This window comes from Mauremys mutica, unplaced genomic scaffold (genome assembly GCF_020497125.1).
Source record: "Mauremys mutica isolate MM-2020 ecotype Southern unplaced genomic scaffold, ASM2049712v1 Super-Scaffold_328, whole genome shotgun sequence".
Classification (NCBI taxonomy): Eukaryota; Metazoa; Chordata; order Testudines; family Geoemydidae; genus Mauremys; species Mauremys mutica.
The window spans coordinates 124700-151916 of NW_025423357.1; the positions used below are offsets into that span (position 1 = coordinate 124700).

At 67.8% G+C, this 27217-nt stretch overlaps 3 protein-coding genes across 4 annotated transcripts; 2 read left to right on the forward strand and 1 right to left on the reverse strand.

Moving 5' to 3' along the window:
* The first annotated feature begins 126 nt into the window (after positions 1 to 126).
* Positions 127 to 7803, forward strand: SERPINE1 (serpin family E member 1). 2 transcript variants are annotated; one of them, XM_045001528.1, is made up of 9 exons: positions 127 to 263; positions 1624 to 1886; positions 2518 to 2751; positions 4002 to 4196; positions 4352 to 4550; positions 5153 to 5253; positions 5375 to 5461; positions 5647 to 5730; positions 6724 to 7803. In XM_045001528.1, the coding sequence occupies exons 2-9, from the start codon at positions 1625 to 1627 to the stop codon at positions 6759 to 6761; spliced, it is 1200 nt and encodes a 399-aa protein (XP_044857463.1). In that variant the 5' UTR covers positions 127 to 263; position 1624; the 3' UTR covers positions 6762 to 7803. The 2 variants fall into 2 exon arrangements, with proteins under 2 accessions (XP_044857463.1, XP_044857462.1); XM_045001527.1 differs by lacking the exon at positions 127 to 263 and having other exon boundaries at positions 1589 to 1886.
* A 1418-nt stretch (positions 7804 to 9221) lies between these two features.
* On the forward strand, positions 9222 to 17342 carry AP1S1 (adaptor related protein complex 1 subunit sigma 1). The gene is made up of 5 exons (XM_045001565.1): positions 9222 to 9359; positions 12831 to 13009; positions 14178 to 14286; positions 15767 to 15904; positions 16841 to 17342. The coding sequence occupies exons 1-5, from the start codon at positions 9357 to 9359 to the stop codon at positions 16886 to 16888; spliced, it is 477 nt and encodes a 158-aa protein (XP_044857500.1). The 5' UTR covers positions 9222 to 9356; the 3' UTR covers positions 16889 to 17342.
* Positions 17343 to 20764: 3422 nt separating this feature from the next.
* On the reverse strand, positions 20765 to 26557 carry VGF (VGF nerve growth factor inducible). The gene is made up of 2 exons (XM_045001572.1): positions 26512 to 26557; positions 20765 to 23647 (listed from the first exon to the last, which is right to left on the reverse strand). Exon 2 carries the CDS (start codon positions 23638 to 23640, stop codon positions 22219 to 22221), a length of 1422 nt encoding a protein of 473 aa, XP_044857507.1. The 5' UTR covers positions 23641 to 23647; positions 26512 to 26557; the 3' UTR covers positions 20765 to 22218.
* Between the last annotated feature and the right edge of the window lie 660 nt (positions 26558 to 27217).

A 27217-nucleotide genomic window follows, 5' to 3' on the forward strand; every position in this document is an offset into this window, starting at 1 on the left:
GACAGGAACTCCAACCCCCGCCCCCCCCCCCGCTGCCTCTGCCCCCCATCCACGGGGGCAGGCGCTAGGACCCGGGGACTGCAGCCGGGGTGGTGTGTGGGTGTCCCCCCCCCCCCCCCCCCCCGCCGCAAAGGGAGGAGGAGGCGGGGGGCGGAGGGATGAGTTCATCCCGGCTTCCTGCGCCCTGGGCGCACGGGGAGCGCATATAAGGCGGCGGGACCCGGGTGCTCGGCACAAACCTCCCGGACCCCGCACGTCTCCAGGTGAGGACAGCGGCTGCGGGGGGGACGCGGCCACTCACCTACCCACCGGGGGGCCGGGCTCTGGGAGGGGAGCGGGGGCTGGGAGCCAGGACTCCTGGGTTCTCTCCCCGGCTCTGGGAGGGGAGTGGGGGCTGGTGGGTCAGAGCAGGGGGGGCTGGGAGCCAGGACTCCTGGGTTCTCTCCCCGGCTCTGGGAGGGGAGTGGGGGCTGGTGGGTTAGAGTAGGGGGGCTGGGAGCCAGGACTCCTGGGTTCTCTCCCCGGCTCTGGGAGGGGAGTGGGGGCTGGTGGGTTAGAGCAGGGGGGGCTGGGAGCCAGGACTCCTGGGTTCTCTCCCCGGCTCTGGGAGGGGAGTGGGGGCTGGTGGGTTAGAGCAGGGGGGGCTGGGAGCCAGGACTCCTGGGTTCTCTCCCCGGCTCTGGGAGGGGAGTGGGGGCTGGTGGGTCAGAGCAAGGGGGGCTGGGAGCCAGGACTCCTGGGTTCTCTCCCCGGCTCTGGGAGGGGAGTGGGGGCTGGTGGGTCAGAGCAGGGGGGGCTGGGAGCCAGGACTCCTGGGTTCTCTCCCCGGCTCTGGGAGGGGAGTAGGGGCTGGTGGGTCAGAGCAGGGGGGCTGGGAGCCAGGACTCCTGGGTTCTCTCCCCGGCTCTGGGAGGGGAGTGGGGGCTGGTGGGTTAGAGCAGGGGGGGCTGGGAGCCAGGACTCCTGGGTTCTCCCCGGCTCTGGAAGGGGAGTGGGGGCTGGTGGGTTAGAGCAGGGGGGGCTGGGAGCCAGGACTCCTGGGTTCTCTCCCCGGCTCTGGGAGGCGAGTGGGGGCTGGTGGGTCAGAGCAAGGGGGGCTGGGAGCCAGGACTCCTGGGTTCTCTCCCCGGCTCTGGGAGGGGAGTGGGGGCTGGTGGGTCAGAGCAGGGGGGGCTGGGAGCCAGGACTCCTGGGTTCTCTCCCCGGCTCTGGGAGGGGAGTAGGGGCTGGTGGGTCAGAGCAGGGGGGCTGGGAGCCAGGACTCCTGGGTTCTCCCCGGCTCTGGAAGGGGAGTGGGGGCTGGTGGGTTAGAGCAGGGGGGGCTGGGAGCCAGGACTCCTGGGTTCTCTCCCCGGCTCTGGGAGGCGAGTGGGGGCTGGTGGGTTAGAGCAGGGGGGGCTGGGAGCCGGGACTCCTGGGTTCTCCCCCGGCTCTGGGAGGGGAGTGGGGGCTGGTGGGTCAGAACAGGGGGGCGCTGGGAGCCAGGACTCCTGGGTTCTCTCCCCGGCTCTGGGAGGGGAGTGGGAGCTGGTGGGTTAGAGCGCGGGGTGTGTGTGTGTGGGTGTGTGCTGGGAGCCCGGACTCCTGGGTTCTTTTCTAACCCTTCCTGCCTTCTCCCTCTAGGATGCAGCTCCTACTAGTGGTTCTGTCCGGCATGGCCCTCCTGTGCGTGGCCGACCCTCTGCGCCACCCCACCGGCTCCCGCGTAGCCCAGCTCTCTGCCAACTTTGGGGTGAAGGTTTTCCAGGAGGTGGCCAAGGCGTCCCCAGATCGTAACGTGGCCTTCTCCCCTTTCGGGGTGGCCTCTGTACTGGCCATGCTGCAGATGGCGGCCGCCGGGGAGAGCCGGAGTCAGATCAAGGCAGCCATGGAGTATGGGGTCAATGGTAAGGGGCTGGGGAGAGGGCGCTCGCCCCAACAGTCACTGCTGGGTGGGCACCTGTGTTGCCAGCTGCCCCGCCCCAGAGGTGGGCGCATCTCAGCGCCGGGCGAGGGGTCTCCGGGTAACCGGCCGCCCCGCCCCAGAGGTGGGCGCATCTCAGCCCCAGGCGAGGGGTCTCCGGGTAACTGGCCGCCCCGCCCCAGAGGTGGGCGCATCTCAGCGCCGGGCGAGGGGTCCCTGGGTAACCGGCCACCCCGCCCCAGAGGTGGTTGCATCTCAGCCCCAGGCGAGGGGTCTCCGGGTAACTGGCCGCCCCGCCCCAGAGGTGGCTGCATCTCAGCGCCGGGCAAGGGGTCCCTGGGTAACCGGCCGCCCTGCCCCAGAGGTGGCTGCATCTCAGCCCCAGGCGAGGGGTCTCCGGGTAACTGGCCGCCCCGCCCCAGAGGTGGCTGCATCTCAGCGCCGGGCGAGGGGTCCCTGGGTAACCAGCCGCCCCGCCCCAGAGGTGGCTGCATCTCAGCCCCAGGCGAGGGGTCTCCGGGTAACTGGCCGCCCCGCCCCGTCTCCACCCTGGGCAAGGGACCCTTCATAGCATTAACCCTTCATTGCCCTGACAAGCCGTGCCTCCCCTGCAGAGCGGGGCATCCCCCAGGCGCTGCGTTGGCTGCGCAAGGAGCTGACGTCGCCGAAGAACCAGGACAGGGTGGACGTTGCTGACGCGCTCTTCGTGCAGCGGGACCTGGGGCTGGCGCCCGGGTTCATGAAGACGTTCGCCCGCGCCTTCCGCCAGACCGTCAAACAGGTCAACTTTACGGAGGGCGAGCGCGCGCGCTCCATCATCAACAGCTGGGTCACAGACAGCACCCACGGTGAGCAGCTGGGACGCCTGGGTTCTCTGGGAGGGGAGGGGGCGCTGGTGGGTCGGAGCAGGGGGGGCCGGGAGCCAGGACTCCTGGGTTCTCTCCCCGGCTCTGGGAGGGGAGTGGGGGCTGGTGGGTTAGAGCAGGGGGGGCTGGGAGCCAGGACTCCTGGGTTGTCCCCGGCTCTGGGAGGGGAGTGGGGGCTGCTGGGTTAGAGCAGGGGGGGCTGGGAGCCAGGACTCCTGGGTTCTCTCCCCGGCTCTGGGAGGGGAGTGGGGGCTGGTGGGTTAGAGCAGGGGGGGCTGGGAGCCAGGACTCCTGGGTTCTCTCCCCGGCTCTGGGAGGGGAGTGGGGGCTGGTGGGTTAGAGCAGGGGCGGGCTGGGAGCCAGGACACCTGGGTTCTCTCCCCGGCTCTGGCAGGGGAGTGGGGGCTGGTGGGTTAGAGCAGGGGGGCTGGGAGCCAGGACTCCTGGGTTCTCCCCGGCTCTGGCAGGGGAGTGGGGGCTGGTGGGTTAGAGCAGCGGGGGCTGGGAGCCAGGACTCCTGGGTTCTCTCCGCGGCTCTGGCAGGGGAGTGGGGGCTGGTGGGTTAGAGCAGGGGGGCTGGAGCCAGGACTCCTGGGTTCTCTCCCCGGCTCTGGCAGGGGAGTGGGGGCTGGTGGGTTAGAGCAGGGGGGCTTGGAGCCAGGACTCCTGGGTTCTCTCCCCGGCTCTGGGAGGGGAGTGGGGGCTGGTGGGTTAGAGCAGGGGGGCTGGCAGCCAGGACTCCTGGGTTCTCTCCCCGGCTCTGGGAGGGGAGTCGGGGCTGGTGGGTTAGAGCAGGTGGGGCTGGGAGTCAGGACTCCTGGGTTCTCTCCCTGGCTCTGGGAGGGAGTGGGGGCTGGTGGGTTAGAGCAGGGGGGCTGGGAGCCAGGACTCCTGGGTTCTCCCCGGCTCTGGGAGGGAGTGGGGGCTGGTGGGTTAGAGCAGGGGGGCTGGGAGCCAGGACTCGTGGGTTCTCCCCCCGGCTCTGGGAGGGGAGTGGGGGTGGTGGGTTAGAGCAGGGGGGGCTGGGAGCCAGGACTCCTGGGTTCTCCCCCCGGCTCTGGGAGGGGAGTGGGGGGGTGGTGGGTTAGAGCAGGGGGGCTGGGAGCCAGGACTCGTGGGTTCTCCCCCCGGCTCTGGGAGGGGAGTGGGGGCTGGTGGGTCGGAGCGGGGGGGCTGGGAGCCAGGACTCCGGGGTTCCATTGCCCTCTGACCCGCCCCCCCCATGGTTGCAGGGATGATCAGTGACTTCCTGGGGCCGGGCACCGTGGACGAGCTGACCCGCCTGGTGCTGGTGAACGCTGTGTATTTCAAGGGGCTCTGGAAGCTGCCCTTCCCGGAGGCGGACACGCGCCAGCGCGTCTTCCACAAGTCGGACGGCAGCCGGGTGGTGGTGCCCATGATGGAGCAGACGGCCAAGTTCAACTACGGTCAGTGGCGCCCCCTGCTGGGTTGGGTGGGGAGGGCAGTTGGCCGGTCTCCAGCTCTCTCCCTCCGCTCCCCAAGGAAGGGGGAAGAACCCCCCATACCCCCAGCCCGGGGCCGGGCCTGCCCTGCTAACCCCGGCTCTCCCTGCTCCCCCCAGGCGAGTTCTTCACCCCGGAGCGAGTGGACTACGACGTGGTGGAGCTGCCGTACCACGGGGACACGCTCAGCATGCTCATCGCCGCCCCCTACCGCCGAGAGGTGCCCCTGGCCGCCCTCACCCGGCTCCTCGACGCCCGGCTGCTGGGCGAGTGGAAGGCGAACATGACCCAAGTGCCCCGGCAGCTCGTACTTCCCAAGTGAGAACCCCCCCCCCCTTGTCCTCAAGCCAGGACTCCTGGGTTCTCCCCCCGGCGCGGGGAGGGGAGTGGGGGCTGGTGGGTCAGAGCCGGGGGGCTGGGAGCCAGGACTCCTGGGTTCTCCCCCCGGCGCTGGGAGGGGAGTGGGGGCTGGTGGGTCAGAGCGGGGGGGCTGGGAGCCAGGACTCCTGGGTTCTCCCCCCGGCTCTGGGAGGGGAGTGGGGGCTGGTGGGTTAGAGCAGGGGGGCTGGGAGCCAGGACTCCTGGGTTCTCCCCCCGGCTCTGGGAGGGGAGTGGGGGCTGGTGGGTCACAGCAGGGGGGCTGGGAGCCAGGACTCCTGGGTTCTCTCCCTGGCTCTGGGAGGGGAGTGGGGGCTGGTGGGTTAGAGCGGGGTGGGGGGGCTGGGAGCCAGGACTCCTGGGTTCTATTTCTGCAGCAGGGCGCTCGATGAAGCCCTGGCGCCGCTGTCGTACTTCATGGGGTTTTCTGTGCCCACACGCCGGGGCAGACACCGGGGGGCTGCAGCTGTCTTCCCCCCCCCCGACACACACACACTTTCTCCTGGTGCTGAGTCCCTTCTTCGCCCCCCCCCCCCTTACAGGTTCTCCCTGGAGAGCGAATCCGACCTGCGCCGGCCCCTGCAGCAGCTGGGCGTGAGGGACGTCTTCAGCCCCGGCGCCGCGGACTTCAGCAGCCTGTCAGGTGAGGCCCTCGTGGCCGCTCCGTCCCCTTCCTGCCTGGGCTCCGTCTCTCGGCTGCTGGGCGCGGGGGACCCCCGGCTCACGGCTCTCTCTCTCTCTCTCTCTCTCTGTCTCTCTCCCAGCCGAGGAGTCGCTGTACGTGGCGCAGGCCCTGCAGAAGGTGAAGATCGAGGTGAATGAGAGCGGCACCAAAGCCTCCTCCGCCACAGGTGAGCGGGTTGCTGGCCTCCCGGGGGGGGTGCACCGGGGGCTGGCCGGGGAGCTCCCCATCCCGCGGCTTTGCCTGAGCTGGGTGCAGCAGGGCCTAGGCGGAAAACCCCTGTAGTCTGCCAGGCCCCATCTCGCAGGTCTGTGAGCGGGACAGCCCGGCTGACTCCCGCTTCCTCTCCTGCAGCTGCCATAGTCTACGCCCGGATGTCGCCCCTGGAGATCATCATGGACCGGCCCTTCCTCTTCGTGGTGCGGCACAACCCCACAGGTGAGGATCAGCCCCGTGTCCTGAACAGCTGGACTCCCCTCCACTCCCCTCCCCTCCCAGAGCCAGGGAGAGAACCCAGGAGTCCTGGCTCCCAGCCCCCCTGCTCTAACCCACCGGCCCCTGCTCCCCTCCCAGAGCCGGGGAGAGAACCCAGGAGTCCTGGCTCCCAGCCCCCCCCGCTCTAACCACCAGCCCCCACTCCCCTCCCAGAGCCGGGGAGAGAACCCAGGAGTCCTGGCTCCCGGCCCCCCCTGCTCTGACCCCCCAGCCCCAACTCCCCTCCCAGAGCTGGGGAGAGAACCAGGAGTCCTGGCTCCCGGCCCCCCTGCTGTAACCCACCAGCCCCTGCTCCCCTCCCAGAGCCGGGGAGAGAACCCAGGAGTCCTGGCTCCCAGCCCCCCTGCTCTAACCCACCAGCCCCTGCTCCCCTCCCAGAGCCGGGGAGAGAACCCAGGAGTCCTGGCTCCCAGCCCCCCCTGCTGTAACCCACCAGCCCCTGCTCCCGTCCCAGAGCCGGGGAGAGAACCCAGGAGTCCTGGCTCCCAGGACCCCCTGCTCTAACCCAGCAGCCCCCACTCCCCTCCCAGAGCCGGGGAGAGAACCCAGGCGTCCTGGCACCCAGGAGTCCTGGCTCCCAGCCCCCCTGCTCTAACCACCAGCCCCCACTCCCCTCCCAGAGCCGGGGAGAGAACCCAGGCGTCCTGGCACCCAGGAGTCCTGGCTCCCAGCCCCCCTGCTCTAACCACCAGCCTCCCCTCCCCTCCCAGACCTGGTTAGAGAACCCAGCCCAGCATGAGGAATCACGGGGGGGCTCCGCCATGGGGCCCATCCACCCTGGCACCCTGCGTCCTGTCCCAGCTGTCAGAGGGCCTGCACCCTTTGGCCTATGAGGAGGAAAGGAGAGAGCAGTGGGGGGGGGCAGGGTTGGGAGGGGGCCAGCTGTGACCATCCTGACTTCCCGCACCCGCTCACCCCCTGTTCTCTGCCCCCCAGGTGCCATCCTCTTCATGGGACAGGTGATGGAGCCCTGAGCGCGGGGAACCCCCCGTGCTGGGAGCAGACTGGAAAGCGAGGCCATCGCGGGGGGCACCCCCACTCCCTGGCTGAGGAGGAGATGCCTGTCCTGTTCAGTTTGACTCTCTCTGGGTCCCCCCCACTCTCCCCCCGGATTTCCAGCGGTGGGGCCCTGTCTGACAGCAGTCGCTGGGCTGTCGCCCTGCGGGGCCCAGCCTGGGGGTCCCATCTGCCCCCCAGCGACTCAGTTTCCCTGGTCCTACCGTGCCTGGGCACTGGGCCTAGCACGGATTCTAATGGATTTACACTGGAGGCTGCTACCTCACCCCCTCCTCTGGGGGGTGTCAGGAACCCTGTTCCCGCTCAGGGGGCTGGGCATGAATGTCTGGGAGAGTAATATATTGTAGAGGAGATAATATATTCCTGGCTTTGTTCGCGTTTGAGGGGCCTGCGTGGGGTGGGGGGCAGAGGCTGGCACCCCAAAGCTTTGCTTCACGGGGGAAGCACAAACTCCCCACTTCTCCCCCCAAGAGCTCGGCGTGAGCCACGGCAGGCGGGCGGGCAGGGGGCCCTCCTCTGGGCCTGTGTCACTCCCCCACCGCGCAGGAAGCCGGGTGAAGCCATCGTCACGTGCGGCCGGCGGTGAGTCATCCTCACCAGCCGCACGCAGCCCCCCAAAAAACCTCAGCAGCTTTTTAAAAATAACTGAGGTGATTGGCCTTGGCCAGTCACGTTTTCCCACCCCTCACCGCCAGCGGCTTCCTCGGCGGTGTGAAACCAACAGCCCGCAGGGTGGGGATTTAAATACACCCCCCCCCCCACCAGCCCCACGCATCCCGCTCAGCAGTGCCTTAAAGGGACGTCCCTTTCCCTATACCCTCTCTGGGGCCTGGGGTGCGTGGGGACCCCCTCTCCCCTTTGCAGTGAGGCAGGATTTCTGCACTTTGGCAGTGAGTTGCATGGGATGTGGGTGCGTCTATGGATTTTTTTTTTTAATTGAATGGTTTTTATTCCACTTTTGATATGTAAGAAAAGCAATAAAAATCTCTATGGAAACAGTGTCTGCTTAGTATGACCCTGGCCTCACTCGCTGCCCGCCCCAGCTCCGTATCCCTGGCCCTGGCCCCCTCCGTTCTCCGGATCCACACGCCGGCACCCGTGCTGCACCCTGAGCCTGCTGGCTGTGGGAAAGGGCCTGGGGTGGGGGGGCACAGCCTGTAGTGGGGTCTGATAAATGGGTTGTAAGGTCAGCCCTGCATCTGAGGGAGAGCAGCCCTGCCCCATGGCATGGGGGGCAGCACTAGCTGCAAGGGAACCCCCCCCCCCCCCAGCCCTGCTCCCAGCAGCACAGGCCCCCTGGCACAGCAGGGTTGTGCCCTCCACCCCCTCCTTCCTCTATGGGGCAGGCCCTCAGCCTTCTTAACTGCGGGCAGGGGGCGGCTTCTCCCTGGCTGAGGGGCTCAGCTCGGCCTTCAGCACCCCCTCGGCTCTGGCCGGTGCACGGCCAGGGGGCTCCGCCACGCAACTCCCTGCTGCCGGGGATGGGTGGGGCAGGGGGACGAGATGCCCCAGCAGAAGAGGGGGCATAACCCTAGGTCCAGCTGTGCCCACTCCGCCATGCCCCCATCTCTCCCCTTGGCCCCCCTTGACTCAGCCATGACCCCCATTCCCCCTCCACTCTGCCATGCCTCCATCCCTCTCCCCCCATGGCTCCCCTCTCCTCTGCCATGGCCCATAGCCCCCCCCTTCCATCCTAGACCCCCCCTTCACCTTAAAGCCCCCCATGATCCCTGACACCCCCTTCCTCTCCCCAGCAACCTCCTCCCTGTGTTGCCATGGAAACACACCCAGCCCCTCCTCTGGGTCCCACCTCACTGCCACTTGTAAAGGTGACAGCACCCCTACAAAACCCACACACACCCCTATCCTGCCCCCCCCCCCGTTGCCATGGACACATCTCCCTATTGCCATAGTTACAGGTCCCTGTGCCTCCTTCTTGCCCCTGTTGCCATGGAAACGCCCACTCTTGCCCCATTGCCATGGTTACAGGTCACCCACCCCTCCAACTCGCCCCGTAGCCATAGACACGGCTCCCTCTTGCCCTATTGCCATGGTTACAGGTCCCTGTGCCTCCTTCTTGCCCCCGTTGCCGTGGAAATGCCCACTCTTGCCCCATTGCCATAGTTACAGGTCACCCACTCCTCCAGCTCACCCCCGTTGCCATGGAAATGGATCCCTCTTACCCCCACTGCCATAGTTACAGGTCACCCACCCCCTCCCTCCTGTGCCCGTTGCCATGGAAACAACTCCCACCCCCCCCCGCCTCTTTCCGGAAGTGGCTCCTGCCCTTTGTTATGCGTCCCTCGCCCCCCCTCCAGTTTGCCCCCGTTGCCATGGTTACAGATCTCTCCCCCCCGCACTACCACCCTGCCCCCGTTGCCATGGAAACGGCTCTCCCTTTCCCCGCCCCTCCCCTCCCGGAAGTGGCTCCTGCCCCTCGTTCCCCGGCGCATGCGCAGCGCGGGGAGGCCGGGCCCGGGCTCGGTACCTGGCCAGGTTGAGCGAGGCGGACCGGACGGGACCGGACCGGACCGGCGGGGGGAGGCGGCGCCATGGTGAGCCCGTGGGGGGGGGGGCTGGTCCCGTGGGGGGAAGGGGCTGGTCCCGTGGGGGGAAGGGGCTGGGGGGAGCCCGTGGGGGGGGGGGCTGGTCCCGTGGGGGGAAGGGGCTGGGGGGAGCCCGTGGGGGGGGGGGCTGGTCCCGTGGGGGGAAGGGGCTGGGGGGAGCCCGTGGGGGGGGGCTGGTCCCGTGGGGGGCGGGGCTGGGGGGAGCCCGCGGGGGGGGGGGCTGGTCCCGTGGGGGGCGGGGCTGGGGGGAGCCCGGGGGGGGAAGGGGCTGGTCCCGGGGGGGGAAGGGGCTGGGGGGAGCCCGTGGGGGGGGGCTGGTCCCGTGGGGGGGCGGGAGCAACTCGCGAGGGGGGCCGGGGGAGCCCGTGGGGGGGGGGGCTGGTCCCGTGGGGGGAAGGGGCTGGGGGGAGCCCGGGGGGGGAAGGGGCTGGTCCCGGGGGGGGAAGGGGCTGGGGGGAGCCCGTGGGGGGGGGCTGGTCCCGTGGGGGGCTGGGGGGAGACCGGGGGGGGGGGGCACGTCCAGTGGGGGGAAGGGGCTGGGGGGAGCCCGGGGGGGGGGGCGGGTCCCGGGGGGGGGGGGGGGGAGCCCGGGGGGGGGCTGGTCCCGTGGGGGGAAGGGGCTGGGGGGAGCCCGTGGGGGGGGGGCTGGTCCCGTGGGGGGAAGGGGCTGGGGGGAGCCCGTGGGGGGGGGGGCTGTACCCGAGGGGGGAGCCCAGGGCGGGGGGGCTGGTCCCGTGGGGGGAAGGGGCTGGGGGGAGCCCGTGGGAGGGGGCTGGTCCCGTGGGGGGAAGGGCCTGGGGGGAGCCCGTGGGGGGGGGGCTGGTCCCCTGGGGGGAAGGGGCTGGGGGGAGGCCGTGGGGGGAAGGGGCTGGGGGGAGTCCGTGGGGGGGGGGCTGGTCCCGTGGGGGGAAGGGGATGGGGGGAGCACCTGGGGGGGCGGGAGCACCTGGCGAGGGGGGCTGGGGGACCCCGTGGGGCATTGTACCCATGGGGAGAAGCGGGGAGGCTGAGCTGGGGGGCAGCCCAGAGGTGGCAGCTCATGGCGGGGGGGACCCAGGAGTCCGGGCGGCAGGGCGCGGGGGCCCCGGCGCCCGTGGCCATGAGGGCTGACGAAGGGGGCGGGTGGCCAGTGGGGCTGGGTTTGCGTCGAATCCGCGACGTTCCCGCGGTCGGGGCCCGGGGCGCATCTGCCCCCCCCCACGCTGCCTCGTGAGCCGCCGCGCCGCGGAGCCACCCCCGCCCCGTGACCTTAACGCGCTCGCCGCCTGCTTTGCGGCCCGGCCGGGCCGTGGCCTCCAACACTGTTGCCGCCCCTAGTGTAGACGGGGCCTGCGCGCCGGAGGCCGGGCTGCTGGGGGTGGCTGAACCCCTGAGACACGGCCACCCACGGGGGCTGCGTCTGACATCGATGGCAGAGGAGCCGGCTCGGGGCCGCCCCTCGTGTGGACGGGCCCTGCCCGCGCCACATGTCCGGCGCGGGGCGTTGTGCGTGGGGGGGGACGGCACGCCGCTCGGGGGGCCGTGCCGGAGCGCGGTGCTCACGGGCTGCGGCGGAGGAGTGGCGGCAAACACCGGAGCAGTCCCGGGTGGAGCTGGGACCTGCGTGGGGATCGTGCGTGCGGCTGAACGGCTGCGATGGGACTGTTCCAACCCCTCGTGTAGACAGGACCTGCGCGCCGGGAGCGTGGCCGGCACTGAGCAGCCGGCTGGCCGGCCGCAGCCTCCGAGCGGCTCCTCCGCGGGGCCCGTTTGCGTCAGCGCGTCGTGACTAACGGAGGGGGCCGGGACGGGTCGGGGCTGGTCGGCCTCGGGCCCAGACTCAGACGGTGACGTCGGCATCCGGCTCCCTGCCCCGGCACGGCTTGTTTCCGGCTCGCCCAGCCTTGGCCCGCCCGGGCGGCCTTGTTAACCCCTCCGGGGCTGGGGCCGTGCCGGGGGGGGGGGGGGGGCGGCGCTGCTCCAGGGTCACCCTCTGCCAGCTGGTGCGTGCCAGGGCCCAAGCGGCCTTCGGGGGGCGCCAGGAGCCCATTTACAGCTGCTCTAGCTAGGAGGGTCCCAACCTGAGGGGATGGGGGGGAATCAGCCAGCCTGGCTAGGGCCCTTGCTGCGCCCCCGACCCTGGCGCTCCCAGCCGCCTGCCTGCCGCGCTCAGTGTCACCGGGTGGGGAAACTGAGGCACCGAACCGGGGGGGGACAGGGACTGGCCCTGAGTCACTCAGGGACAGACCCCAGCCGCCTGTCAGCCGCGCTCAGTGTCACCGGGTGGGGAGACCGCGGCGCGGAACCGGGGAGGGGGACAGGGCGTCCCCCAGGGACAGACCCCAGCCGCCTGTCAGCCGCGCTCAGTGTCACCGGGTGGGGAGACCGTGGTGCGGAACCGGGGGGGGACAGGGCATCCCCCAGGGACAGACCCCAGCCGCCTGTCAGCCGTGCTCAGTGTCACTGGGTGGGGAAACTGAGGCACCGAACCGGGGGGGACAGGGACTGGCCCCGAGTCACTCAGGGACAGACCCCAGCCGCCTGTCAGCCGCGCTCAGTGTCACTGGGTGGGGAGACCGAGGCGCGGAACCGGGGGGGGGGGGGACAGGGCGTCCCCCAGGGACAGACCCCAGCCGCCTGTCAGCCGCGCTTAGTGTCACCGGGTGGGGAGACCGAGGCGCGGAACCGGGGAGGGGGACAGGGCGTCCCCCAGGGACAGACCCCAGCCGCCTGTCAGCCGCGCTCAGTGTCACCGGGTGGGGAGACCGAGGCGCGGAACCAGGGGGGGGGGACAGGGCGTCCCCCAGGGACAGACCCCAGCCGCCTGTCAGCCGCGCTCAGTGTCACCGGGTGGGGAGACCGAGGCGCGGAACCAGGGGGGGGGGACAGGGCGTCCCCCAGGGACAGACCCCAGCCGCCTGTCAGCCGCGCTCAGTGTCACCGGGTGGGGAGACCGCGGCGCGGAACCCGGGGGGGGGGACAGGGCGTCCCCCAGGGACAGACCCCAGCCGCCTGTCAGCCGCGCTCAGTGTCACCGGGTGGGGAGACCGAGGCGCGGAACCAGGGGGGGGGGACAGGGCGTCCCCCAGGGACAGACCCCAGCCGCCTGTCAGCCGCGCTCAGTGTCACCGGGTGGGGAGACCGAGGCGCGGAACCAGGGGGGGGGGCCAGGGCGTCCCCCAGGGACAGACCCCAGCCGCCTGTCAGCCGCGCTCAGTGTCACCGGGTGGGGAGACCGAGGCGCGGAACCAGGGGGGGGGGACAGGGCGTCCCCCAGGGACAGACCCCAGCCGCCTGTCAGCCGCGCTGTGTCACCGGGTGGGGAGACCGCGGCGCGGAACCGGGAGGGGGACAGGGCGTCCCCCAGGGACAGACCCCAGCCGCCTGTCAGCCGCGCTCAGTGTCACCGGGGGGGGCCGGGCGTCCCCCGGGCGGCCCTGCCCTGACCCCCCCCCCCCGCCCCGCTCTCTCCCGGCGCAGATGCGGTTCATGCTGCTGTTCAGCCGGCAGGGGAAGCTGCGGCTGCAGAAGTGGTACCTGGCCACCTCGGACAAGGAGAAGAAGAAGATGGTGCGGGAGCTGATGCAGGTGGTGCTGGCTCGCAAGCCCAAGATGTGCAGCTTCCTCGAGTGGCGGGACCTCAAGGTGGTCTACAAAAGGTGAGCCCCCCCCCCCCCCCGCCGCCCCGGGTCCAGGCCAGCCCTGCCCCCTCCCATGCACTGCCCTGGCAGCCCCGCCCCCCTGGGAGCGGCGGCCCCACCCCACGGCCAGGTGAGTCAGCGCACGCAGCTGCCGGGGCGGGGGGGGGGGTGTCGCGGCCCCATCCGGCAGCCAGGCAGCAACCAGAGGCCCTGATGGGGGCGGGGGACTTTGAGGGAGCCCCCCCCCCCCCGCTTGACAAAAATCTGTGTCCAGGTACTTCCCCCCCCCCCCTTCCTACCCCCCCACAAATCTCCCCTCAGAGGCCTTGGCTGGTGCGTGCCAGGGCCCAGGCTGCCTTCAGGGGGCGCCAGGAGCTGGTCTAGCTGTGAGGGTCCCAGCCCTGGGGGGCAGCTCGAGCAGACAGCTCCCCCCTCTAATGCGCAACCCCCCCATAATCGCCTCCACACACAACTCCTCCCCGCCACCACCCTAGGGGAGGAGGGAATTTTCCTGATGCCAGCGCCCCCTAGAGGGGACAGGCCCCCGCCCCCCTGAGCCAGCCAGTCCCTGCCCTGGGGCCGGGGGGGAGCTGGCGCCCCCCAGAGGGGACAGGCCCCTGCCTCATTCCCCCCACCCCCCTGAGCCAGCCAGTCCCCGCCCTGGGGCCGGGGGGGGTCGGTGCCCCAGCCTTACCCCGTCTCCAGGCCACTCAGTGGTCCGTAGCCTGCAGTATCGTCTCGTCACGGACCCGTTGCCAGGCTGGAGCCAGAGCCCAGCCCCCCGTCACAGGGCATTGTCAGCACCTGCCCCCTCCCACGCTGGCCGCCCGAGCGGAGGCGCCGGAGGGCTGAACGGGCCGTGGGGAACCTGGGCTGGGGGGCAGTTTCCCCTTGCGCTGCCCTGCTCCGGGCGCGGGAGGGGCAGGGGACGTAGGGGGAGGGGCAGGGGCCTCTGCCTCTGCCCGTCCTGCGGGGCCCTGGGATCGGAGCCGGTGATGGGAGCCACGCGGCGCCCTGGGCAGCCTCCCGTGCGGGTCCGGCCCGGTCCCAGGGGGAGGTTTGGGTAGTGGGGGTTGTGCCCCCAGCACCGGGGGGGGGCATGGGGATGTGCCACCCCCCGTACGTACACTCCCAGGCCTGTGCTGGCTGGGATCTCACACCCCCCCCCCCCGCCGTGCGCCCGCAGATACGCCAGCCTGTACTTCTGCTGCGCCATCGAAGGGCAGGACAATGAGCTGATCACGCTGGAGCTGATCCACCGATACGTCGAGCTGCTGGACAAATACTTCGGCAGCGTGAGTGCGCCCCCCCCCCCCCCCGTGCGGCCTGCGGTCGGGTCCCGGGGAATGGGGCAGGCAGCGACCATGGGGGGTGTGACCCTGGGCAAGGGGCCTGGGTGCCCCCGGGAGCCTCTGATCCGTGCGGCTGGCTCTGGCAGGGCCCCGTGGGTGGGCGGGCGGCGTCCAGTCCCAGCTAATCCCCCGCGCATTAACCCTGCCTCGTTAATCCGCCCGGCCCGCTGAGCCGCGGGGATAGAAACGCTAATTGGGCTTAGCGGGAATCCGGCTAATTCCCTGTCACGGAGCCACAGGCCCCACTCTGCCTCCAGGGCGAGTCCCGCGGCCTCGACCGCCCTGGACAGAGCCTCCCGCCCGAACTGGGGTGTCTCGCGCCGCGGAGCGGCCCCCGTCTCCGGCTCACGCGCTCGGCCGCCCTCCCCCAGTCAGGCCAGCGTCTTCCCAAGCCCGCGCCCCGCGGCGTTCACTGCGGGGAATCCTCCGCCCTGTGGGGCGCCAGGCGTTCATGTCCGGCCCGCCGGGTCGATCCTTTTAACGACCCCTTCAGCCCACTCGTGTGGCCCCGGGGTGCGGATATTCCACCCGCAGCCACGTCCGTGACCCCAACGGGTGCGTGGCGCTGTGCTGGTGAGAGAGCGTCTCTCCCGTCGGCACAGAGCGTCTGCATCGCGCGCTGCACGGGCGGATCTTCCCTTAGTCCTTGTTACCCCACTGGGAGCCGTGCAGAGTATGGGGGAAACTGAGGCACACATCGGTGTCATAACATGTATTACAAAAAATTCCCACTTTGTCACTTTTTCACCCCCCTCCCAGCTGTATGCACCCCTCCCTCTGAGAGGGGAGCAGAGCCCCTAGCACAGGGCAGGGGGCTACTGCAGGGCAGGGGCTGGGAGCCAGGATTCCTGGGTTCTCTCCCCAGCTCTGGGAGGGGAGTGGGGGCTGGTGGGTCAGAGCAGGGGGGCTGGGAGCCAGGACTCCTGGGTTCTCTCCCTGGCTCTGGGAGGGGAGTGGGGGCTGGTGGGTCAGAGCAGGGGGGCTGGGAGCCAGGACTCCTGGGTTCTCCCCGGCTCTGGGAGGGAGTGGGGGCTGGTGGGTTAGAGCAGGGGGGGCTGGGAGCCAGGACTCCTGGGTTCTCTCCCCGGCTCTGGGAGGGGAGTGGGGGCTGGTGGGTCAGAGCAGGGGGGGCTGGGAGCCAGGACTCCTGGGTTCTCTCTCGGCTCTGGGAGGGGAGTGGGGGCTGGTGGGTTAGAGCAGGGGGCGCCGGGAGCCAGGACTCCTGGGTTCTCCCCGGCTCTGGGAGGGGAGTGGGGGCTGGTGGGTCAGAGCAGGGGGGGCTGGGACCCAGGACTCCTGGGTTCTCTCTCGGCTCTGGGAGGGGAGTGGGGGCTGGTGGGTAAGAGCAGGGGGGCCGGGAGCCAGGACTCCTGGGTTCTGTCCCCGGCTCCGGGCAGCTCTGACACTCCCCCTCCCGCCCCAGGTGTGCGAGCTGGATATCATCTTCAACTTCGAGAAGGCCTATTTCATCCTGGACGAGTTCCTCATGGGCGGGGAGATCCAGGACACCTCCAAGAAGAGCGTGCTGAAGGCCATCGAGCAGGCTGACCTGCTGCAGGAGGTAGGGGGGGTAGCCTGCCAGTGCCCCCCGGCTGGAGCAGAGCCAGGCTGGGTTCATGTCGGGCTGGGTGTGGCCTGCTCCTGCCTCCATCCAGAGATGGGAATTACCCCACACCGGCACCCCCGGAGACAGGGCCACCCCCCAGCTGGGCATGAACCCCTGGGGTGGCACCGCGCTCCCAGGGATGGGGATCAGAGCCGAGCAGCCCCCCAAGTTCTCCCCTGTGCACTGCTCCGTTCACACACCAGCGGCTGGGGCGAGGGGGCTGGGATCCGCCCCCCCCCACCGGCTGTGTCGCAGCGGCGGGGGGCGGGGGGGGCTCCCACTGCAGGTGCTGTCTCATTGCCTGGGCTGTGGTGCAGGGGGATGAGTCACCGGGCTCTGCAGCCTTCTCCTGCGCTCAGCGTGGGCGACCGGGCTGCCGGCAGAAAGCAGCCACTTCTTGTTCGCAAACGCCCGGCGCCCGAGGGGTTAACGCCCGGCCTGCTCGGGGGGGGGGGGGGGCTGGGTCCTCGCCCGTCCCCGGGGGGGTGCTGTGGGGCTGGCATAGCGGGCTTAGTGGTAACTAAATCCAGCCCTCTCCGGCACCTTGGGGGTTAATGCCGGGGGTCCCATGGTCCCAGCCATCCTGGGGGGCGCTAGACTGCACTGGGGGGGTGCTAGGCTTGGCCTAGGGTGGGGGGACAGTCCGGGGAGGCCGACACCAGCCCGGTGATTGAGGGGAGGGGGAAAGTGAGTGCTCAGAGCCCCCCACTCTGCCCGCAACAGGGGTCCCTGCCCTCTGTGGGGCGCGGGTGGCTCCGTCCCTGAATCCCAGCACCCCCCTGCCCCCCACGGGGCTCCCACCCGCTCACCATGTGGGGGGAGGACGGAGGGACTCTGTCTCCCACCCCCTGACGGCCCCTCCCTCCCTCCCCCCTTATCTCTGTGCTGCAGGAGGATGAGTCACCCCGCAGCGTGCTGGAGGAGATGGGGCTGGCATAGCGAGCGGCTCGCTGTGCCTCCCCCATCCGTCCCCGGCTGCGTCGGACACCGCGGGGGCCACATCTCCGTCTTCCTGCAGCCGGACGTGGGACCAAGTCGCCCTGGAGCCGCCGGGGGGGTGAGCCCCATGAACTGTGTGTAAATATATAGATAGACACCACGCGGGGAGCCCCCCGCCCCGGGTCCGCCTCCTTCCCTGCTCCCGGGCGTTCCCCTGCCTGCCGATGGCCGCTCAGAGCGGGGAGCCTGGGGAGGGGACTGGCTGGGCGGAGGCGGCCTGTGCACAGCGATCCTGCCGCCGCCCGGAGCAATCGGGACCCCGCAGCTGTGTCCCGCCGGGCAGGGGGCTACAGGCCAATTTCCCCCGGCATCTCCGTGGGCGGGGCGCTCAGGGCGTGTGCCCCCCCCTTGGGGAAACGGGGTCCCCCCTTTGGAATAAAGTGTGTGTGGAGAACTCGGCCGTGTGGAGTGAGTTTTATGTGCTGGGTGGGGGCGTTTCTAGCTAACCCCTATGGGTGCGTCTGCACCCGCGTCCCTCCCCCCGTCTGCTGTGTGCAGTGAGTTTTATATGGCTCCGCAGCCGGGGTCGGTCTCGAGGGTCTGTCCCCACCCCGCACCCCCCCCCCAGCTGCTGGGGCCGCCTGCACCCCAGGCTGGCGCTGAGACCTGGGACAGTTCTCCCGTTCCTGGGGCTGCTGCGTGGAGCTCGGGTCAGGCCCAAATTCTGCAGCCTCCCCGCCTCGGTCCCCGCGGTGAAATCGTGGCAGTTTAATTCGGCTCCTCTCCCCGCAGCAGGCGCGTCCGCGGCATCAGCCCCCCCCCCTCCCGCTCTGAGAACGCAGCCCGGCCGGCGTCGGCGCTCCGCTCCCCGCCTGGGCTCGAGGTGAAAGATCCGGGCCCGGCTCCTGGCTCTGGAACTCAGGGCTCCTGTTCTCACATAGTCCCGCTGCGTGACCTTAAGAGCAGCCAGACTGGGCCAGCCTGACCGTCCATCCAGCCCAGTGTCCTGTCTGCCGACCGCAGCCAGTGCCAGGCGCCCCAGAGGGAATGAACTGAACAGGGAATCCCCGAGTGACCCAGCCCCTGTCGCCCATTGCCAGCATCTGGCAAACAGAGGCCAGGGACCCCATCCCTGCCCAGCCTGGCTAATAGCCATCGATGGACCTGTCCTCCAGGAACTTCTCTAGTTCTTCTTTGAACCCTGGTATAATCTTGGCCTTCACCACATCCCCTGGCGAGGAGTTCCCCAGGTTAACAGTGTGCTGGGTGCAGAAATACGTCCTTGTGTTTGTTTTAAACCAGCTGCCTGTTCATTTCACTGGGTGGCCCCTAGTTCTTGTGTTATGAGAAGCAGTAAATAACACTCCCTTATCTACTTTCTCCGCACCCGTCATGATTTTATAGACCTCTGTCATATCCGCCCTTAGTCGTCTCTGTTCCAAGCTGAAAAGTCCCAGTCTGATTAATCTCTCCTCACACGGCAGCCGGTCCAGACCCCTCATCGTTTTTGTTGCCATTTTCTGTTCCTTTTCCAAATCCAGTAGATCTTTTCTGAGATGGGGTGACCCCATCTGCACACAGTGTTCAAGGTGTGGGGGTACCATGGATTTATAGAGAGGCACCATGATATTTTCTGTCTGATTCTCTCTCCCTTTCTTAATGGTTCCCAACATCCTGTTCGCTTTTCCGGCTGCCGCTGCACATTGAGTGGATGTTTTCACCTTGGGTGAGTCACTGCAGCCTCGGTTTCCCTATGTGTGACTAAGGAGACTTTGTCTGTTTACATGGTCAACTCTGTGGGGCAGAAACTGTCATTCACTTTGTCTGTGCAGTGCCAGGCACCGGGGGGAGAACCCCGATTTTGGTCGAGGGGGGGGTCTGTCCGGCGCCCAGAACAAGGGAGGACCCCGATTTTGGTCGGGGGGTGATCTGTGAGGCGCCCAGGACAAGGGGGAACCCCGATCTGAGTCAGAGGGGGTCTGACAAGGGCCCTGATCTTGGTCAGGGAGGGTCTTAGCGGCACCTGGCACAAGGGGCGTTTCTGGGTGACCAGCTAAGTTCATGCCTCTAGACGCTCCCATGATGTATGTAATAGCGTACGAGGTTTTCATATGGCCGGCCGGCCCGTAGACCCCAGCCCAGGGAATCTCAGCCAGACACGCCTGCGTCATGCCTGCAACAGGCAGGTTAGGCCGCTTGCTTTGAGGGCCTGTGGGGTCCCTGCGCTCGGCTGAGGTCTGTGAGCTGTAACACCGATCCCAGGCAGTGGAGACGAGGTAAGGGCCGTGTGGGTCAGTTGGTTGGGGGGCTCATGCACAGTGGGGTGAAGGTCATACCACTCCCTAGGTAGATGGTGAGGTGGCGGCTGCACTGTGGGGGAGACTGGCCTGGAGGGGCAAACGGGTCTGCACCAGTAAGATGAAAGGAAGGTGAGCCCATTGGTTTCACCCAGTATGTGGGTGCGGTGGGATCCGGGCTGGATGTGCCCATTGATCTGGCCTGAGGGTTATGGGTGGGTGCGGTGGGATCCGGGCTGGATGTGCCCATTGATCTGGCCTGAGGGTTATGGGTGGGTGCGGTGGGATCCGGGCTGGATGTGCCCATTGATCTGGCCTGAGGGTTATGGGTGGGTGCGGTGGGATCCGGGCTGGATGTGCCCATTGATCTGGCTTGAGGGTTATGGGTGGGTGCGGTGGGATCCAGGCTGGATGTGCTCATTGGTCTGACCTGAGGTTCATAGAGTCTCAGGGTTGGAAGGGACCTCAGGAGGTATCTACTCCAACCCCCTGCTCAAAGCAGGACCAATCTCCAGACAGATTTTTACCCCAGTTCCCTAAATGGCCCCTTCAAGGATTGAACTCACAACCCTGGGTTTAGCAGGCCAATGCTCAAACCACTGAGCTATTGCTCCCCCCCCGAGACAAAGGCACCACTGGGAGCTGAACCCAGGATCTCCTGTTTACCAGACAGGTGCTTTAGCCAACTAGATTGTGGGTGGGTGCAGTGGGATCCGGGCTAGATACACCCTTGCTATGATTCGAAAGGTTGGTGGGAGCAGTGGAATCTGGGCTAGATATGCCCATTGGGCTGACCTGAGGTTGTGGGTGGGTGCGGTGGGATCCGGACTGGATACGCCCATTGGGCTGACCTGAGGTTGTGGGTGGGTGTGGTGGGATCCGGACTGGATACGCCCATTGGGCTGACCTGAGGTTGTGGGTGGGTGCGGTGGGATCCGGACTGGATATGCCCATTGGGCTGACCTGAGGTTGTGGGTGGGTGCGGTGGGATCCGGACTGGATACGCCCATTGGGCTGACCTGAGGTTGTGGGTGGGTGAGGTGGGATCCGGACTAGAATAGACCCATTGGGCTGACCTGAGGTTGTGGGTGGGTGCGGTGGGATCCGGACTGGATACGCCCATTGGGCTGACCTGAGGTTGTGGGTGGGTGCGGTGGGATCCGGACTGGATACGCCCATTGGGCTGACCTGAGGTTGTGGGTGGGTGCGGTGGGATCCGGACTGGATACGCCCATTGGGCTGACCTGAGGTTGTGGGTGGGTGCGGTGGGATCCGGACTAGAATAGACCCATTGTTCTGACCTGAAAGGGGGTGGGGGGGATCAGGGCTAGATGCACCCTTGGTTTGATACGATGCAGGGTTGCCAGCCTGGTGACCTGGGGTGGAGGCGAGGCAGGTTCTGAGCCAGACGGGCCCACTGGCGTGGGGTCTCCGTCGCGTCTCCTTGGGGACCCATCTGTAAATAATGAGAGTAACTCGTAATAAAATAGTTGCTTTTATTTCTTAGCAAAACTAGTAAATCCACATGCTATTTACAACAGGCCAAACGTGTTTTATTAAGTACAACACAGAGGTCAGGACATCGAAACAAACGGCACAGGACTGGGAACCGGACGCCACAAAGCCAAGATTCTCACACACTCGGAAACTGGATGCAGGTGAAAATAACACGCGCAAACGCCCTTAGTACAACGCCCATCCCCGACCCGCGCGCTCCCCCGGGTTAGAACTGATCGGGTGCTTGGCTGGAAATGCTGGTAGTGTTCGGACGGTGGTGAATTCACAGCACGCGGCATGCCTGGCAGGGGTAGGGGGGCATGGTTGTGGGGTGCCTAACACTGGCAAAGTCACAATATTTAACCTCGAGCTTCGGTGTCGGTTGATGGAAGAAACGACCCGGTGGAAAGAGAGCTTGATAAGGCAGTTTGGTATGGAAATCTCACTCCGCTCTCCCCTCATTCCTTCTCCGGAGGACGGCCGCCGGGCAAAGCTTAATCCTGGGGCACCAGGAAGGATCGGTGTTGGATTGTAGAGGAGAGAAGGTGTGTTGGTGACACAGATCTGGGCACGGAAACGTGCGACTGTGAAGGGTTCTGGCGTTTTAACAACTGGGAGACCCTCACCTGGGCTCACTTGACGGCCCCTGGTTGACGCCCTCCTCCCGAACTCAGAGTGTGGAACTCAAGAGACCAGCTCAACCCCCAGCTACGGGCTGGGTGTCTGTGCGCCGCCGGACGGGCAGGGTGGCTTTGGGGCGCTGTAAGTGTTAGGATCGGCCCCCCGAAGGCAAGTCGCCGGTTCCTTAAAGTCAACAGAGTGGGGCCGATTTTACCGCCCGTGGGACTGAGTTTTCCCCAAGTCGATAACCCCCCCCCACCCTCTCTGGTTTTTCACATCCAAACGTCGCGCTTCCCTCCACTGCGTTCGTGTTTGAAAATTGTACAGAAGGGAGGAGGGTGGGAAGTCGCGGAGATGAGAGAAGGGAAAACACTGAAGCCGGGACGGGAATTTGGAGCCAATTGGGTCTTTGCTCTGTTTTCAGTGACCTGGTCTAGATGTTTTTCGGCTCCCACACTGGCGGCTGGTGAGCGAGTGGCCCCCCCCTTGCCCTTCTGACGGGGGTTGGGGGCATTCTCCGGGTCCGCACTAGACGGGGCCGTGGCGAATTCTGACGCACCTGTGAGCTGCCGACACACGGGGGTCTTGTCCCTGGGGGGCTCGGAAAAGAGAGTCGGGATCGGGTTCTCCCGGGGCTGGCATCTCCTGGCACCTGCACAGAGCGTCTCCTCGGAAGGAGGCATGTTCCCCCATGGCCAGCTGGGCCCGTGTCTTCCACAACCCCCCCCCACACACACCCGGTTCCTTCAAGCGTGGCGGGCTTGGTGGGACCCGGGGATCCTACAGTCTGGGGGGGCGTCGCGGGCGCGGGGAGGGAGGGGGTCGGTTCGCCTGACTCATGCACAACCTGAAATGCTTGGGACACTCAGCATGACCACGCTTCTCCATGGGGAGCTGGGGGCGGGGGGGGGGGATTCACTGGAACGCCTGGGCGCGGTCCAGCAGCACCTGCTCGATGTAGTTCTCCATCTCCTCTTCTCGGGCCCGGCTGGCGGCGGCCTCGTCCCGGGGCGCCAGGGGGCCCGGCAGCTGGCGGCTGCGGGGGTAGGCCGGCGGCTGGAAGGCCCTGGGCTGGATGTAGTTGGAGAAGTCGTTCTGCTTGGCCAGGTACCTCTTGGGGGCGAGGTAGTCGTCCCCGTGCAGCACCTCGTTCCAGTCCCGCTCGTCCGGCTTGGGGCGGCGCCAGGGGGCGGCCGGAGAGTAGGGCCGGGCCGGGGCGTAGGGGAGCGGCTTGGCCTGGTGCTTGGGGGGCACCGCCGCCGCCTCCTTCTTCTTCTTCTCCTCCACGTCGCTGATGATGTCGATGACGTCCTCGGCGGGCAGGTGCAGCTTGGTGGAGAGCTCGATCAGCTGGTCGATGGTGCTGGGGTCGAGGTCGTCGTCGTCGTCGTCCTCCTCGTCGGAGCGCTTGTCCTCCGCCACGTTGCCTTCCTCGTCCTCGAAGAGCAAGGGGCTGCCCTTGGCCCTCCCGCCCCGGACCCTGCCTTCTTCCTCCTCCTCCTCCTCCTCCTCGTGGGCGTCGGCCCCCGGCTCGCCCTCGTCCTCGCGGCCCTGCAGCAGGTACTGCAGCAGCAGGTCGGAGGCCATGTCGGCCAGGCGCTCCTCCTCGGCGGCCGCCTTGCGCGCCTCCTCGGCCTGCCGCCGGCTTTCGGCCAGCTCCTCGTAGCGCCGCTGCAGGAGCTGGTGCTCCAGCTGCTGCTGCTGCCTCAGCTTGCGAGCGCCGGCCCAGGGCTCGGCCGGCGGGGCCCGGCGCCGGGGGCCGGCCCGCAGCCGCTCGTACTCCTCCAGCTCTGTCAGCACCGCGTTGTGGCCGGCGTCCCCCTGGGCCCGCTCCCGCTTGGCCGCCGGGCCGCGCGGCCGCAGCTCGCGCAGCAGGGCCTGGAGGCTTTCCAGCTCCTGGGAGCTGCTGTCTCTGCCGCCTTCCTCCGCCTCCTCTTCCTCCAGCTGCTGCCCCCGGGCCCGGCCCGCCCCCAGGCCGCTGCTGCGGCTCTGGCTCTGCACCCGCTCCTCGTCCGGGGCCCGGCGCTTGTCCGGAGTGTTGTGACCCCCGGTGCCCAGCGCTTGGAGCAGCACGGCGGCCAAGGCCTGGGGGTCCACGTCTCGGAAGAGCTCGTCGTCGTCTTCCTCCTCCTCGGCGTCCCCGCCTTCCCGGCCGGGGGCGGGCAGGGCTCTCGCCCGCACCTCCTTGGCGGGGGGCGCGGGGCTGGGCGGGTGGGGCTCGGCGGGGCGGGCGTCCTCCCCCGGGGGCAGGGGGGCGGCGTGCAGGCGGCACTGCGTCAGGAGGCTGATGGAGAGGAGCAGGGCAGCTCCGCGGAGAGGGGCGTGGGAGCCCAGCATGCTGCTTCTGCAGGGGAGACAGAGAAGGGGGGACAGGCAGGGTCAGCCCGGCTGGAGGGGGGACGGGACTCCCGCCACCCCAAAGGGAGAGCCCCAGGGATCCCCCCCAGCCGGAGGAGGGCTCCAGCCATCCCCGGCCACTGGCCCTGTTTTCCCTGCAGAGAAAAGGGCGGGGCCTTTCCTGTGTCTTCCCGGGTCGGGAACCCCCCCACGCCGCCCGGTTCGCTGGCAGTGGAGATGCGCTGCTCCCACACACACACACACCCCGGAGCCTCTCGCACGGGGGCGCACCCACAGTCACGCCCCGTCGTTCCTGTTCCACGCTCACCGCGCGCCATCGCGAGGACGCGTTCGTGGACACGCACAGGACCCTGGCAGTTGCACGCCCAATGCTGTCACCGGGAGCAGGGGCACGTGCGCACACACGCAGTAGCCCACGCTCACACAATTACACACCCAGCACCTCTCGCGGGGGGGATGTGCGCGCACACACACTAGCCCACACTCACACAATTACACACCCAGCACCTCTCGCGGGGGGGACGTGCGCACACACACACAATAGCCCACGCTCACACAATTACATGCCCAGCACATCTCTCAAGGGGGGATGTGAATGCACACGCAATAGCCTACGCTCACACAATTACACACCCAGCACCTCTTGCGGGGGAGACGTGCGCGCGCACACGCAGTAGCCCACGCTCACACAATTACACACCCAGCACCTCTTGCGGGGGAGACGTGCGCGCACACACGCAATAGCCCACGCTCACACAATTACACACCCAGCACCTCTCACAGGGGGGACGTGCGCACACACACAATTACACACCCAGCGCCTCTGACAGGGGGGACTCGCACACATGCAATAGCCCACGCTCACACAATTACACGCCCAGCGGCTCTCATGGGGGGGATGTACACACACACAGCCCACGCTCACACAATTACACGCCCAGCACCTCACACAAGGGGGGGACGTGCATGCACACGTAATAGCCCACGCTCACCATTACACGCCCAGCACCTCGCACAAGGGGGGGATGTGCACACACACACACAATAGCCCACGTTCACAATTACACACCCAGCACCTTGCACAAGGGGGGATGTGCACACACACACACACACACTAGTCCACGCTCACACAATTACACGCCCAGCGCCTCTCACGGGGGGGACGTGCGCACACACAGCCCACGCTCACAAAATTACACACCCAGCACCTCTCAAGGGGGGGACATGCGCACACACAGCCCACACTCACACAATTACACGCCCAGCGCCTCTCACGTGGTGGATGTGCGCGCACACGCAATTACACACCCAGCGCCTCTCTCAGGGGGGACTCGCACACACGCAATAGCCCACGCTCACACAATTACACGCCCAGCACCTCTCATGGGGGGATGTACACACACACAGCCCACGCTCACACAATTTCACACCCAGCACCTAGCACAGGGGGGACGTGCACACACACACACACAGCCCACACTCACACCATTACACGCCCAGCACCTCACACAAGGGGGGGACGTGCACGCACACACAATAGCCCACGCTCACCATTACACACTCAGCACCTCGCACAAGGGGGGGGACGTGCGCACACACACACACACAATAGTCCACGTTCACACAATTACACGCCTATATTTTCACCTCCATCCCTCCACTCAGCCTGCAGGATTCCCCCCCCCCCCCACCCCCGGCGCTCGCTAATGTGTAATGCAACCAGCGGCTGCAAGCCTGCGGCTCGCCCCGCCCTAACAGGGATGGGGAAGGGGGGGGGGGTCTGTGGAGGGGAAATAGGGAAAGGGGGCTGGGGTGGGCTGCAGACGGGACGTGGGGAGGGGAGTAGGGTGTGTGTGGAGGGGTGCTACAGGCGAGGCTGCAGGGGGGAGGAGGTTGGGAGTGCACAGGAGAGGGGGGTTGGGGCAGGGGTGCAGAGGTGGGAGGGTTTGGGGTGCAGAAGGGAGGTGGGTGCAGGGGACAGGGGATGTAGGGGGGGGCTGGAAGACTTGAGGGGGAGCGGCTGCCTCTCCTTTCTCCCCACGGGAAGGGGGAACCCCCCCATCTCTCTCTCCTCTCTGCCTCCTGCCCGCTTCCCTTCCCCCCACCCTCCCGCCCCCGCATGCGGGTTTGCTGGGAGAACCGCTTCCCGGCATGAGGGAATCCCCGCCCTGGCTGCCTACCAGCGCATCTCCTCCGCCGCATTCCCCCAGCGGGGTACCCCTAACGAGCGCCCCTCTATATCAGAGCCCCCCCATTCCCCCAGCGGGTACCCCTTCCCAGCGCCCCTCTATATCAGAGCCCCCCCATTTCCCCAGCGGGGTACCCCTTCCCAGCACTCCTCTATATCAGAGCCCCCCCATTCCCCCAGCGGGGTACCCCTTCCCAGCGCCCCTCTATATCAGAGCCCCCCCATTCCCCCAGCGGGGTACCCCTTCCCAGCACTCCTCTATATCAGAGCCCCCCCATTCCCCCCGCGGGTACCCCTTCCCATCGCCCCTGTATCAGAGCCCCCCCATTCCCCCAGCGGGGTACCCCTTCCCAGCACCCCTGTATCAGAGCCCCCCCATTCCCCCAGCGGGGTACCCCTTCCCAGCGCCCCTGTATCAGAGCCCCCCAATTCCCCCAGCGGGTACCCCTTCCCAGCACCCCTGTATCAGAGCCCCCCCAATTCCCCCAGCGGGGTACCCCTTCCCAGCACTCCTCTATATCAGAGCCCCCCCAATTCCCCCTTCCTAGCACCCCTTCCCGGGGATCCGCCCCACATATGCAGCAAAGGGGGGGGTCCCCATTGACATCCCCCGCATAGACGGGACCCTCCCCACGCCCGGGTGTGGGGGGCGGGCTGTTTACCGGCTGTGCGGCGGGGCGGTGTCCGTCCCCCTCCCCAGAGCTGGGCGCGATCTGCCTTCAGCACCCTGGACAGGCGCCGCGCGCCGCCTTTATAGACAGGCGCGAGCCCACGTGGGGAGGGAGGGGGCTCCATTGACGTCAATGGCCCATTCATAAAATCCGACCGGGATTGGAGGAAGGGGGAGGGGGAGCCTCACGCATGCGCGGGGCCACGGAGGTTTCGCTGCCTCGGAATGAATGAATGAATGAATGAAAGGCAGCGGGGAGGGGTCAATGGAGGAGCGATGAATGAAAGGATGAATGGGGAGGGGGGAGGCTGCGCCCCGAGGGGGGAGGCAATGAGCCATGGAGATAATGTACCCCCCCCCTTCAGGGAAGATAATGTACCCCCCCCTGAATTCTAGGGCCGGCTTCGTGCCAAGGGTGCGGCGCAGCTGCTGCAGTGTGTGTGTGTGTGTGAATGTGTGTGAATGTGTTTGTGCTGGGGTGGGATTGTGTGTATGCTCTGTGTGTGTGTGTGTGTGTGTGTGTGTGTGTGAATGTGTTTGTGCTGGGGTGGGATTGTGTGTGTGTGTGTGTGAATGTGTGTGAATGTGTTTGTGCTGGGGTGGGATTGTGTGTGTGTGTGTGTGTGTGTGAATGTGTTTGTGCTGGGGTGGGATTGTGTGTGTGTGTGTGAATGTGTTTGTGCTGGGGTGGGATTGTG

Bases quoted from the DNA above. Each gene is read 5' to 3' on its own strand.
- SERPINE1 (XM_045001528.1), top strand. From the start codon at position 1,625: ATGCAGCTCCTACTAGTGGTTCTGTCCGGCATGGCCCTCCTGTGCGTG. The intron at 1,887-2,517 runs GTAAGGGGCTGG...CCTCCCCTGCAG, and splicing joins CATGGAGTATGGGGTCAATG to AGCGGGGCATCCCCCAGGCG. The intron at 5,254-5,374 runs GTGAGGCCCTCG...TCTCTCTCCCAG, and splicing joins GGACTTCAGCAGCCTGTCAG to CCGAGGAGTCGCTGTACGTG.
- AP1S1 (XM_045001565.1), top strand. The intron at 14,287-15,766 runs GTGAGTGCGCCC...CTCCCGCCCCAG, and splicing joins TGGACAAATACTTCGGCAGC to GTGTGCGAGCTGGATATCAT. The intron at 15,905-16,840 runs GTAGGGGGGGTA...TCTGTGCTGCAG, and splicing joins AGGCTGACCTGCTGCAGGAG to GAGGATGAGTCACCCCGCAG.
- VGF (XM_045001572.1), bottom strand. From the start codon at position 23,640: ATGCTGGGCTCCCACGCCCCTCTCCGCGGAGCTGCCCTGCTCCTCTCC.